The 14,136-nt window shown below is 43.1% G+C and overlaps 1 protein-coding gene across 1 annotated transcript in view; it reads left to right on the top strand.

The window, feature by feature from the left end:
- LOC139208920 (titin-like) overlaps nt 1–14,136 on the top strand; it is a 186,561-nt gene that overhangs the window by 65,593 nt on the left and 106,832 nt on the right. The window contains 15 exon segments of the mRNA XM_070838697.1: nt 779–838; nt 3,459–3,533; nt 3,695–3,784; nt 6,750–6,839; nt 7,051–7,143; nt 7,354–7,443; nt 7,659–7,733; nt 7,870–7,956; nt 8,460–8,495; nt 11,153–11,203; nt 11,883–12,281; nt 12,507–12,785; nt 13,193–13,462; nt 13,562–13,701; nt 13,990–14,116. Of these exon segments, the coding sequence (XP_070694798.1) occupies nt 779–838; nt 3,459–3,533; nt 3,695–3,784; nt 6,750–6,839; nt 7,051–7,143; nt 7,354–7,443; nt 7,659–7,733; nt 7,870–7,956; nt 8,460–8,495; nt 11,153–11,203; nt 11,883–12,281; nt 12,507–12,785; nt 13,193–13,462; nt 13,562–13,701; nt 13,990–14,116 (1,962 nt within the window).

Genomic DNA, 14,136 nt, shown 5'->3' with positions numbered 1-14,136 from the left:
AGTAAACATATTTCTACTGTACAGAAGAGGATCAAAAAAGTCTGAAATTCATCTCAAAATCAGTAAAATTTGATTTATTCATGTTAAAATTCTGAGGCAAATCACTTAAGTTTAGTTTGAATCTTGAATTTAATCTCAAAAGTTTTTCATTTTAATGAAAATATTCTCAGAAATTAAGTAAAGGCCTGTGAGTTTGAAGGTTAAAGGATTAGTTTCTGAGAGAAAAGTCAGAGTCTTAGTTTGAAATCAGACTTAATCAGAGATTGAAGTTTAAAAGAAAAAATGAAGAGGTTTAAATGTACGATTTAAGACTTTAACCTTCAATTTCCTTCATGAAACTAAAGTCACGGCTCTGAGAAAAAGTCTAAAGTTTGAGATGGAATAAAAAGTCTGAAGTCAGATGAGTTGAGATGAATCAAACCTCAAACGACTGTTTCCCATAATCCTCCTCTGGACGGAGCTAAACCCTGTAAACGTGACGTCGGACGAGGCTGATTATCTTTTACTGACAGTCGACGAGGAGACGCTTTCTGGTCACGACTCCTCCGTCACAGTGTTGATTATCCTCTGCTTGGAAATAACTCCATCGTCTGTCTGTCTTTAAACGTGGCTCCGTCCTTCACACGTCTGCTGTGTTTGTCTCCTTCTTTTGTCTCTGGTTCTTCACTGGTTGTTGTTCAGTAAATCTGCTTCGTTTCCTCCTTAATGACTCTGGATGATTAAAGACCTGTGGCACACTCAGGTTGTTTTATCTAAGTTCACTTTTCTTCTTCACCAGAGGAGAGAAAGCCTGTTGAAGAGGTTGTTGGGAGGACGATCAGAGAAGAAACCCCTGCAGGTATAGCTGCTGTTTTAGAAAAGGCAAATTGGCTCCTGGCTGCTCCACAACGCTTGTGGCTGCTCGCCGTCATGTCGGTCTAAATGCTTCAAACGCTTGTTGTAGAAGCTTTTCTTTCCTCACAGCTTCAGTTCAGTGTTTCTGTCGTAGCTCTTCTGTTTCTGTCAGTTCTTTGCCTTCTTATTCGTGTGTTTCACTCTTGTTGAGCCGACTCGCCTTCCTCCTGCTCTCATTAACCCACAGCTGTCTGTGCAGTAGGTGGCAGGAGGTAGAGTAGAGCCCAGAGCTTTTAACTTTCTTCATCTTTCTTCGTTCCTGAAGCTTACAGGAGGCCAGAAGAGAAACCCTCCGAGCCTGCAGCTCCAACTCCATCTTCGCCCAAAGGTATCCCGCTTCACCTCCTCTGATCCCCTCTGATCCCCGCTTCATCTCCTCTGATCCCCGCTTCACCTCCTCTGATCCCCGCTTCATCTCCTCTGATCCCCACTTCACCTCCTCTGATCCCCGCTTCATCTCCTCTGATCCCCACTTCACCTCCTCTGATCCCCGCTTCACCTCCTCTGATCCCCACTTCACCTCCCTTGATCCCCGCTTCATCTCCTCTGATCCCCGCTTCACCTCCTCTGATCCCCTCTGATCCCCGCTTCATCTCCTCTGATCCCCACTTCACCTCCCTTGATCCCCGCTTCACCTCCTCTGATCCCCACTTCACCTCCCTTGATCCCCGCTTCACCTCCTCTGATCCCCACTTCACCTCCTCCATGTCCTGTCTGGTTTTTTCAAACCTCTCTTGTTCCGTCTCGTTATTTGTTCCTTCTTGTTTGGTTCGTTTGCTCTCAGATTCAGTATTGATCTTTTTGGTTGATCTCTTTTTTAAAGTACCTGAAGTGAAAAAGCCCCAGTCTGAAGTTGCCGTCGCTGCTCTGGCTTGCCGAGAGGAACCGACGGCACCTGAAGGTAACATGTCAGAGGATTTCTTACTGACTGACTGTGTCTTTGTCTGAGAGTCTTTATCGGCTCACGCTCTTAATTCCTCTTATGAAACAGACACTGAAGCCTCCAGCATACAGAACATTTTACTTTGAATACTTTGCGTTACAATAGGAACCCAAAGGAAATGCAGCATGGACGGCTTTATGGATTTATATGGATTTAAGTTTTTTCAACTGCTGCTAGATGCAGCATGCTTAAATTATTGAAAATTGTTAAAAAAATGTATACAGATCTTGTTCACAATATTTTTCTTTATTTATCATCTTACGTTCTTAATTTTTGACATGATGAAAACCTTTTTATTTAGTAAAGAAAATAAATTTGACTTTGATACATTTCATTTTTGAAAATGAGTTCAACTTTTTGAAAATTTTATCATGAAATCTAAGAAGATTTTCATGTTTTACTTTGAGTTCATCAGACGATCCTGAATGAATCATATCTTTATGATTGTTAAATTTGTTGAAGGTTGTTGATCCAACGACCTTTGTCTTCAATATCTTTGTCTTCTGCGGCGTCTGCATAACTTAATGTTGTCTAAAGTGTGTCAGCTGTGCTCAGTGCGTATAGAGCATTGTATTGTCCGTCTATCTGTTTTATACGTAGTTAAATGTCTATAAATGTTTCCTGTTATCTTTTTCTATAAACTCTTTATCTTTTATCCTAAACTCTTAAAGCTGTTTGTGCTCTGAGTCGACTCACTGTCAATATTTTTCGTTTAACCTCGAAGAACCTTCAGTATTCACCAAACCAGAGCCTGAGCAGGAGAAAGTGACCATTCCCAAAAAGGTCACTCCTGAACCTTATCGAGCCGAGCCCAAAGTGGAGCCAAAACCGGTTCCTGCTGAGCCCAAAGTGAAGCCAAAACCGGTTCCTGCTGAGCCCGAAGTGGAGACAAAACCGGTTCCTGCTGAGCCCAAAGTGGAGACAAAACCGGTTCCTGCTGAGCCCAAAGTGGAGACAAAACCGGTTCCTGCTGAGCCCAAAGTGGCTCCTCAGAGACCAGCTGTGCTTGAGCCAAAAGTGCCCAAAATTAAACCTGAACCTGAAACACCAAAACTCAAACCTGCCAAGAAAACAGCCGAAGCTCCTAAACCGAGAGGTAACATAGAAAACAATAAACTGGGAAGACATGATGTGTTATTCAGTTTGTGTTTTATTGTTGTGTGATCTATGTCCGCTAACCTCTTGGGCAGGATCTTTTAAAGTGAACACTGTGAGGGTTTATGGGGCTTTCTGTATAATCCCTCCACATGTTGCTTAATGTCATGGCTGAAGTATGATGATAACGAAGCTCACATGTTCCAAAATCACCTTTTGATGATAAATGTGAAAATACAAAAATGTTTTAATGTTCTCCATAATGGCTGCTGAAACAGAGGAAGCCAATTGCTGCCACAATTTCTCCACCAAAGACTGAAGATAGTTTAACAAAACTTACTGCAGAGACGTTGTCTTATCTTTGAACTCATATGTGTTGTCATACAATTGGCTTTATGTGACAAAAAAACAGTCAGTGTTGTGTGATTTATGTTCTCTGACTGTTTCTTCTTGCTAAGCACTCGTTAGAGTGCTGTAATGTTGAAGCCGTAGTGATTACTGAACATGTATGAAATGTTCTTTAAAGCTCCAGAGCCTGAAGAGCCTGTAGTGAAGCCAACTGCTGTTACTCCTTCAACACCAGAGCATCTCCCAGCTAAAGGTACTGACCGATGACCTTTGAACTCTACAGTTGTCCTCTTTTGTTTTCTCTAATTTCTTCTGTCAGACTTTGAATCAACTCGTTAAGAGTGTCATCTTTGATTTCATGTTGATTCTTTGGTCGTTACCTGTAGCTTAAATAGTACGTAATGTTCTCTTAAGTGCAAGATGTTCCCAGACCAGAGGGCCCTGTAGTTCAACCATCTGCACCAAAGGTTCCTCCAGCCAAGGTTGAAGCTGCTCCAACCACAGGTACCGCAAAGATGCTCTCACTGGGCAGCTCTGCTGTGCTGTTTGTTTGTGTTGTTTCTCATTTTCTGCTTCTTGAACTGCAGTTAAGTATCACATAGAAAGTAATCTCTCTTAAATATCTTATACATGTATCTTTGAACATGCTAAGCACTCGATAGAGTGTGACCTTTTCAAAATGTGGTTGACAAGATAATCTTATCTTATAAATAAATTAATGTTCTTCAAAGTCTCAGAACAAACAACACCGGAACCTCCAAGAAAACCAAATCTGCTCACCGATAGACCAGACCAGTCAGAACCACAGAGGTATATCTCTGAAACAAAACTAGAAGAACCCAAGAAGGTCCCAGAAAAACCTCAGAAGGTCCCAGAAACACCAAAGATGGTCCCAGAAACACCACAGATGGTCCCAGAAACACCAAAGAAGGTTCAAGAAACACCAAAGAAGGTTCAAGAAACACCAAAGAAGGTCCCAGAAACACCAAAAATGGTCCCAGAAATGCCAAAGATGGTTCCAGAAACGTCAAAGATGGCTCCAGAAACGCCAAAGATGGTTCCAGAAACGCCAAAGATGGTCCCAGAAACGCCAAAGATGGTTCCAGAAACACCAAAGAAGGTTCAAGAAACGCCAAAGAAGGTCCCAGAAACACCAAAGAAGGTTCAAGAAACACCAAAAATGGTCCCAGAAATGCCAAAGATGGTTCCAGAAACGCCAAAGATGGCTCCAGAAACACCAAAAATGGTCCCAGAAATGCCAAAGATGGTTCCAGAAACGCCAAAGATGGCTCCAGAAACGCCAAAAAAGGTTCCAGAAGCGCCAAAGAAGGTTCCAGAAACACCAAAGGTGGTCCCAAAAACACCACAGGTGGTCCCAGAAACACCAAAGACGGTTCCAGAATCACAGAAGCAGATTCCAGAATTAGCAAAGGATGAACCAGTGCTGCACCATGGGGCACCAACACCACCACAGGACTTGGAAACTACCAAACAAATTCCTCAGGCTAAAAAGCCTCAGCAGAAAGGTAGATACTGTGTGTCTGCAAACCAGCATGAACATCTTATTAACTAATCCTGACGATTTCAATCTTGCTCACTATTTGTATATGTTATTCTGAGATATCTTAAGCTAATTTTTCTCAGGTTTTGTCCTGACGTGTGTGATGTCATGTGTGTTGACTGTTTCCTACATTATATCCATTATTAAAATAGTAAAACTGAGGAAGATACAACAGGAAACAACAGCTGTAGCTAAACCAAAGCAGGAGGCGGGTACACCCACCAAAGGTATGCTCAAACTCACAAATGTTTCTCAGGAAAGTCAGCACAAAGCTCCATCAACATCTTGTAGTTTAAGTAGTTGTAATTATTTCTCCCTAAATCCAGATACGATTATTCCTCCTGGGAAAGTATTTATCCAGCCAAAGTGTAAAGAGACTCCACTGCAGAAAGGTAGAGATTCATAGTACATTCAGTTCAGAATCAGAATGACAGCAGGATACCAAACTGATCTGTGTTTTTGTGTCTTGATGGTTTTTGTTTTCTTCTTGGCCACCGCTCCATGGTGCAAATCTTGTCCAATATCTTAAGAAATAACCCCAGCTCCCCTGAAGACTGATCTTAAGCAAACAACAGTGATGCTTGAAGACAGCAGGGAGTCTTCTCTATCAACGGACTGTGGAGGACGGATTTCTCTGGCTGAAGAAGTTGGACACTGGCAAGAGGAAGTCAGGACATATGAGAAGGGAGTGGAGCTAAGGGAGGAAGTTGTGAGAGAAGAGGGGACTTTGAAAGGGGAGAAAAAAGAACAAATGGTTATTACAGAGGAAGAGAGTGAGGTTTCTACATGCTACAGCAAAGAACTGGTGGACTCTGAACCTCATGATGAAGAAGACTTTATTCCAGAGGACAAAGCAGAGGACAGGGGAGAAAAAACATCTTCGAAGTTTGTCTCTCCACCTCTGAAAGAAGCTCTAAGACAAGATGCCACAAATGCACCTGAAAAGTCTCATCCTACAAAGAAAGTTTCTGGACTGACATCCAAAAAAGACGTACAAGCTTACAAGAAACCTTCTCAAAGAAAACCCAAGGAAGCTGACCCTCCTCCAGTTTCTGCGCATAAAGAAGTAGCTGAATCATTTGAAGAAACCAAAGAAGAAACTGTCTCTCCAAAGGAGGATCTTGTTAAACCTAAAATCTCTGCTGTACCTAAAGAAATCACTGCACCAAAGAAGCCAAAACGACCTAAAGAAGTCCCTCTTATGGGACAAGCTGAAGTTCAAGAAGTTTCTTATCAAAGATGCAGAGAAAGTGCTTCGCCTTCACTTGAGCAACACTTACCCCTAATTCTTCCCAAAGCTGCTCCTCATCCAATGACAGTTCCACCACAGAAGAAACCTCCTCCCCCTAAAGAAGAAACTCTTCTATCTCAGACAACTGCTTCTCAGGCACAAAAACTGATGGCCCATTCCTCTGAGGAAGCCAGCACCACCATGACCGAACCTCCACCAAAGCAAAGCAAAAAAGCAGCAAAGAGGGGAACACATGAGAGTGACCAACAAACTCTTCAGAAAGGTATTCTTTCTTATCAGAGCCGCCCAGGCTCGTGATCGCCATGAGATCAAAACTTCTTGAAAGAGATTTTAACATCTCACATTTACCGTCCTCACACATCTTCCAAAATGTTCCTGACTAACCAGAAAAGATAGTACATTTTATCTTTTACTTTTACTAATGTTTGTCCATCACCTTCACCACGTCATGTACTAAGAAACCTTCTCTGGTCTACTAGCATTTTTCATTGTTGAGTTTTTGCTTTTCCATCATCACCTCATTCTTTCACATCTCCAACCCTGACACCTCTTCTACCTGTTTGTGCTGTTTGGAGTTATCATCTGTTGTCATTGATAAGTCTTCATTGACCACAGTGTTGTCTTGGTCATGATCTTGGTATCTTGTATTCCCAAAGTGTCTCCTCCAGAGGAGAAGAAACCATCTGCACCAGAACCAAAGCCGTCACCACCTCCTCCTTCTCTGATTCCTGCAGCCAAAGTTGCAGGTATTCTGCTCAGTTTCTTCTTTCCTCACCTCTCCTAGCTCATCAAGTCAGCCATGTTGCTTTCTTTTTGTCAGCTTGTATGTTTGTGCTGTTCTTATTGTCCCACTTGTCCTCAGGTTTTCATGTTTTGAACTTTTCGTGTCACTTAAGTTAAGTTTTGACCGAGCTTATTGTTTTCTTGCTCGTGATCTTGGCACCTTGTATTTTAAAGTGTCTTCTCCAGAGGAGAAGAAACCATCTGCACCCGTCCCAAAGCCTCCAGCTCCTCCTCCTGCTCCTGCAGAGAAGGTTGCTCCTCCTGCAGGTAGTTTCTTCCTTTCGTTTTGTGTTGTGTGTTTGTTTTCTCTTCTGTTTCCTATGCTGACTGTGCAAAAGGTTTCCTCACCCCTTTTTCTCATTTCACTTGCTGTCTTTGATGTCCCCAGTCCTATCTTGCATTGTTTCAGTGAACCTGTCCGTCTCGATTGAGCATGTTGTTGTCTTGGTCTTGATCTTGGCATCTTGTATTTTAAAGTGTCTCCTCCAGAGGAGAAGAAACCATCTGCACCAACACCGAAGCCTTCAGCTCCTGCTGCTCCTGCAGCCAAAGTTGCTCCTCCTGCAGGTAGTTCTTTCACTTTGTTCTGTGGTTATTAAAAACACATCCTCTCTTTGTGTTACTGTGCTTGTGAAGATAGGAATCTTCCACATTGTGTCTGTTTTATTCATGTTCACTTGCCTTCATTCTTAACATCTGTAATCTGTCTTTATATTTGAACGTCTTGTCATGTTTATGTCTTGTTTTCTTGGTGGTGACCTTTGGTATGTTGTGCTCCAAAGTGTCTCCTCCAGAGGAAAAGAAACCTTCTCTACTAACACCAAAGCCTCCAGCAGAAAAAGTCGTTCCTCCTGCAGGTAGTTCCTTGTTTGTCTGTTTGTCCTGTCTGTTGGTCTGAATTCTTTCATTTTGTCCTTTTTCTTAAATATCTGTCAATTGTTGCTTGTTCACCACATCTTTGTCCGAGATTTAATCAAGTTGGCATTCTTGTAGCTCAAGCTGCACCAGTGAAGAAACCTTCTCCGCCGGCCATAAAGGCTGAGGCTTCTCCTGTATCAGAGGAAATCTCTCCACCTGAAGGTAACATCTCTTCCGTTAACTTTAGTTTATGTTGTTCTCTTCTGCTTGTCTAAGCTTTCAAGGATTTCTTATGACTGCATACAGAGCAATCTGAGCTTTCATCTAAGAAATGCATTGATTGTCTAAACCTGTTGTTCTGATGTTTGTAGAAACTGAAATGTACTGTCTAATCTTGAGTCTTTCATATTAAGCATATTTGTTGACCAAAGTCAAATAACCTTATAGATGGTTTTTTAGACTTCTCTTGGTGCATTTGGAGTTACGTCACTGTAACATGGTGTATTTGCAATGACAAAAAATCATGCTGAAGACCTGATGTGTCATTGCATTCATAGCTCACTTTTAGTGCAAATTATTCTGGAAACAGACACTAAAAAAGCAAATGCATGCCACACTTTCTCAACTCAAATATCTGTTTGTCTGACAAAATAACTTTCTTTGCCTTTTTCCTAACACTGTTTGTACTGTGCATACTGATGTTGGTCTTGTCTAAATTCTTGCAGACAAGGGACCAGTTTCAGCGCCTGGACCAACCAAAGGTATACAAATATATGGTTCTTTATTTCAAACGGGACAGTAAAATGTTAGTTCTTCTCTAATAATCTACAAAGATATTTCTTGTTTTTCATTGTCATGTTTAAGTGGTGTCTTGTGTTGTAAAAATGTCAGATAAAATGATGAGTTTCCTGAATGTTTGTATGTAAGTGTTATAATAGGTGTATTTACTGCCTTAACCACAGTGCCACCTCTTAAGCAAAAGGGTAAGATTCCTGTTCAGGAGGCAAAAACACCTGAATCACCTAAACTGAAGAGTAAGTTCACCAGAGTGCCCAAAGAAAAGGAACCAGAACCAGAAGTCATTAAACTGAAGAAGGCTCCAGTGAAACCTCCAGAGCCAGAGAAACAAGTCGTAACTCAAAAAGCAGAGGTAACAAGGCACCACGATCCCGAACTAACGGTTCATGGACTTCACGAGAGAGAAGATCGAGAGATAATAACGCTCGGAAGAACTGAGCGAGTCTTTACTGCAGGCGAGGAGACGGTTCAGTTAGGCCACTTTGAGGAAGCTCAGAGGGTTACAGTTGTTCAGAAAACAGAGAAAGAAGGATGGACTAGAACCCCAAAACCAGAGAAAGAGGAGGAACCCAAGGTGCAGAGTGTAGATAAGAAAATAACTAAACTGCCAAAGGTAGATGAGCAGAAAGAATCAGTCAAGCTCAAACCATTTGAGAAATCACGGAAACCAGAGGAAGAACAGCAACAGATCAAACTCAAGAAGGTGCCAACTATGCCCAAAGAGACTGAGAAGGAAGTCATAAGTCATAAAGTTGAAGTGATGAGGCATTATGATACAGAATTGACAGTTCAGAAGCTTCATGATAGAGAAGATCGAGAGGTAATGACACTGGGAAGAACTGAGCGAGTCTTCACTGCCGCTGAAGAGGCATCTGAACTCGGCCATATGGAGGAACCTGAAAAGCTCGAGACAGAGGATGAGAAATCGAGATGGATAAGAACCCCTAAACTGCTGAAGGATGAAGAGCCGGAGCCAGATTTGACTAAGAAGAAAATAAAGAAATTGCCAAAGAAAGAGGAGGAGGAAGAAGTAGTGACACTAAAACCATTTGACAAACCTCAGAAACCACAGGTAACTGAACCTCCGAAAGGTAAGACAGAAGATGAGGCAAAGACAGATACTGAACGTACTCCTTTCAAGAGAGGCGAAACACCTCAGAGAGACCAACCCGCCACGGCTATAAAACACAGAAAAGATGAAGACGCTCCCTTGATGCGTCCAGAGGTATCGCCTAAAGTCAGCAAAGACCAGACGGAGATCCCACAGAGGAAAAAGATTGATAAAGTACCTAAAGATGAGGAACCTACAGCGGCCAACAAGCTTTGCGGAAAACCTAAAATCATTTCCACACCAGATAAAGAGGAAGAGCTGGTCACATTGAAGCCTTTCACCAGAGACACTAAACCTGAAGAAAAGCCAGGTAAATCATCTGAGGAAGAGAAAAAGAAGCCTGTGGACACAAAGGCACCCAGTCGAACTCCAAGGGATCAAAGTCCTAAAGACCTTAAGGAATCACAACTTGAAAGGGCTGCAGTGCCTAAAAAAGAGGATGAGAAACCTCAGGAGAAAAAGGAGCCAGCTGTTCCTGCCAAGAAGCCCATTTCACCAGGAAAGAAAGGCATAGAGAAACAGATCCCAGCAAAGCAAACAGATGCCTTAAAGAAAAGTATCGAGCCCAAAAAGACTCCCTCGCCTCGAATGGAAAAAGACAAGGTAGAAGAAGAAAAGCCTCTCAAACCTATTGAGCAACTGAAGAAGGTTGAGCTGAAAAAGACACCGTCACCAAAAGTTGATAAGCCAAAACCTAAAGAACAGGAGCATGTCCCCGTTGAGAAGAAGCTGAGTTCTGAAAGGGTCAAACAGATTCCGAAAACTGTTTCGCCAAAAGACTCGATCGAAGCAGTAATCCTCAAAAAGGTCCCATCAAAGAAGTTGTCGCCAGAAGTGGCTCCCGAGCCGGAAAAGCCCAGTAAAGACAGGATCCCGCTGGTGACGGAGGTCTCTCCTCGGGCCATACAGATGAAGAAGGTGCCCACACAGCTGGAGGAGGAAGTTTTCGAAGAGGAGGAAGAAGAAATGGAAGGCGAGGAGGAGGAGGCCTGGGGCTGGGAGCTGGTTCCATGGGAGGACTGGGAAGGTGAAGTGGTGGATTGGGCAATGGAGACACCGGGTGTTCCTGGCAGCAAACGAGGTGAGACGAAGGCCGACAAACTCCTCATCTGATGACTCTGGAGCCCCCTCCTCCATCTCAGATGACCCATCTAATCGTCATCACATCGCTTTTAACCACCTGATCCATTTGTTCACCTACAGCTCGTGTAGTCATTCGCTCATCCGTCTGTCCATCCATGAATCGTGATGTCCTCATGTCATCCATCATATAATGTCTGTCCTAAATGTGTCATCGACAACCATTATGAAGCGCTGAGCGCTCATGTCTTTCATTACGACTTTTCCAAGTTGTCTTCCATCCTTAATTGCCCCTCTTGTCTTGTCCCATTATTCATCTATTTGTCAAAACGTTCCTTCCATCTTTAACCTATCTGTTCTAGTTTATCTTGGTTTCTGTTTGAGCTCTAACAGAGACACTCACAAGTCATCTTATTGTTTCTTGTTCAGATGGAAAACCATCAGAAGAGGCACCAAAAGGCAGAGGCCGAGGATTTGGGGGTATGAATTCAGTGAAATTAGAGCTCATGTGTTCTAATGTTTTGGCTCTTTGCACACAATAAGTTTTGCAGTTTTGTATTTTTCAGATTCTAGAATTAAAACTTTTGTAGGAAAATAAGCTGTCATAGGACGTAACTGTGTTGGTCCTGAAAATAAGGCAGAAGTATTGAAGAAACGCACAAATTGAACCACACTTAATCCTTAATCCACAAATTTGGTTAAATTCCTATAATCTGGTATTAGTGGTATGAAGAAAATATGATCTGTTAATACAGACAAAACATCTCACCTTAATGGGCAGGTGTAAAAACACAGGTGGATCATCAGTCTGTTGAGTTTTGCAAATTAGCTTCACAGTCGCTGCATCTTTCTCTCTTTGTGTGTTGTCTGTGTGGTTTGTTGTCTGTGCCATCTTTTATTTCTGAGTTTTGGGGTTCTTCAAAGGATCCTGTGGGAAGCTCATAAAGAGTGACCCTGCATGATCAAAGTCTGAACTTATAGAGTCTTATTTCCTGTGTGCATCTAACACTGAACACAGTTGGCTTAATACAGGTTTTTGTTAAATGTGAGACTGTGAGGACTCAATGATGCCTAATTCATGGTAGGTCTTAAAAGCATCCTTTTGCCTGATTCCTCACATGTGAAACTAGCTTAATGAGTCTTATATGTTATGTTGCAGCGAGACAAACCCCATCTCCTGGCGATGGTGGCAGGGGCCGGGGCCTGAGGCCCGGTGGAAAAGGCCCGTCCCCTCCAGAGGAACCTTTTGGAGGATTCAAGCTGAAAGCCGTCCCTCTGAAGTTCGTTAAGAAGATTCAGGACATCGTGCTGCAGGAGGCCGAGTCCATCGGCTCGTCTGCTGTGTTTGAGTGTGAGGTCTCGCCCTCCACTGCCATCACGTCATGGATGAAAGATGGCAGCAATCTCAGAGAGGGTCCCAAGCACAAGTTCACCGCTGATGGCAAAGATCGCAAGCTGAACATTATTGATGTCCAGCTGTCCGACACTGGTGAATACACCTGTGTGGCCAAGAACGCTGGCAAGGAAATAACATGCACAGCCAAGCTCATTGTTGAAGGTAAACTTTATACGAATATAAACACTGTCACAACATTAAGTCAATGGAAGTTTAACTTCTTCTGTTCACTAATAAAAGAAGCTTTTTGTAGGCATCACAACATACTCAGACTCAGGTATGGTCTTGGCACTGGTATGGGAGAATTTCAAAGGAATCCCATTAACCCATATAACCTTTATTGTATGATAAATATAGTTTTTTAAATGATTTTACCTCTTTCTGCAGAGCTGCCTGTAAAATGGCTGAAAGAACTGGAACCAGAGACATCGTGTATGAAGGGTCAGCCCATGTACCTGACATGTGAGCTGAACAAAGAGAGAGATGTCATCTGGAAGCGTAATGGCGCCATGTTGAAGAAAAAGGCTGGCAAAGTTGCCATTAATATCATTGGTATGCAGCACGCTGTGACCATCCAGAACTCCACTGAGGAGGACGGCGGCGTCTACACATGTGAGGTGGATGGACAGGAGGACGTCAAGACGACAACCAACGTTAAAGTGATTGGTGAGCAGTCAGCAGCAGGTCGTTTAGAGGAACTAAAACAGTTCAGACTTCAATTCACTGGCTATTTAAACAGGTAAACCATCTGGTTACCATCCAGTCAGGCTGTGACGCCATCTAGATGGAGTTTCCCCAAAGCAACGCAAAGATAAGATGACCCATGTCCCCAGTACATGTAGAGCAAGGATCAATTATAATTGATGATGCATTGCATGAATGAAAGCGTTATTGTTCTAAACAATAAACTGCATAACCTGAAGTCAAGCACATTCAGACTAGTTTTTAGTTACAAAACATGGTGATAATAAAGTTTTCAGATTTATAAAAAAAAAAGTCACAATCACAAACTGTTGTCTTTAGCCTTCTTCAGCTCTGGTCTGTATGAAACAAGTTAAACTCTCTTTCCTCAGAAATCATCAAAGACTGGCTGGTGAAGCCTCTGAGAGACCAGCATGTGAAACCGAAGGCCAAGGCCACATTCAAGTGTGAGCTGTTCAAGGACACTCCCAACTGGAAGTGGTTCAAAGGAGACAACGAGCTCGTGCCTTCTGACAAGGTGGGTATCGAAAAAGATGGAAAGGACATGGCGCTCACCATCAAGAACTGCCAGCCAGATGACGTCTCCGACTACACCATTGAGGTGGAGGATCGCAGATACACGGCCAAGCTCACGCTCGGAGGTGGGTGAAATGTTCACACCCATGTTGGAAAATCAGGAGTTGAAATGTGTCAGAATCTGTCCAGTGTTTCCTGTTGACTTCCTCTCTGTGCTGTTTCAGAGCGCGAGGCTGAGATCCTGAAGCCTCTCTCCAGTGTGGAGGTAGTTGAGAAGGAGGAGGCCAACTTTGACACTGAGATATCTGAGGACGATGTAGCCGGTGAATGGAAACTGAGGGGTCAGGTGTTGATGAGAACGCCAGTAAGTAACGGACTCATCTCCCACATGACAACACTGTTGTTTCCCAATCCTGGCTCGTTATCAGGCCTCTGCAGCTGATCATTTGAATCAGGAGAGCTGAAGCAGGAAAACGTCTGAAACCTGCCGGACAATGGGCCCCCAGGAGCAGGACTGGGAAATGCTGGGGTAGTCTACAAGAAAGCTGGAAATGGATTTGGCTACTTAGGAGACAGAAATCAAACCTCATGATGAGTTTATTTTTTTGAGTGGGTTTTGGCACTAAAACTCTGTTTGGTGTTTGTTTTTCAGACGTGTGACATTAAAACTGAGGGCAGGAAACGTTTCCTGACGCTGAAGAACGTCCAGCTGGATCAGGCTGGTGAGGTGTCGTATCAGGCTCTGAACGCCATCACCAGCGCCATGCTCACTGTTAAAGGTACACACCTATCGCTAATA

The sequence above is a fragment of the Pempheris klunzingeri genome, chromosome 10 (genome assembly GCF_042242105.1).
Source record: "Pempheris klunzingeri isolate RE-2024b chromosome 10, fPemKlu1.hap1, whole genome shotgun sequence".
NCBI classification, from domain to species: domain Eukaryota; kingdom Metazoa; phylum Chordata; class Actinopteri; order Acropomatiformes; family Pempheridae; genus Pempheris; species Pempheris klunzingeri.
The sequence above is the reverse complement of the archived record's forward strand: the minus strand, read 5'-3'. Positions and strand labels throughout refer to the sequence as shown.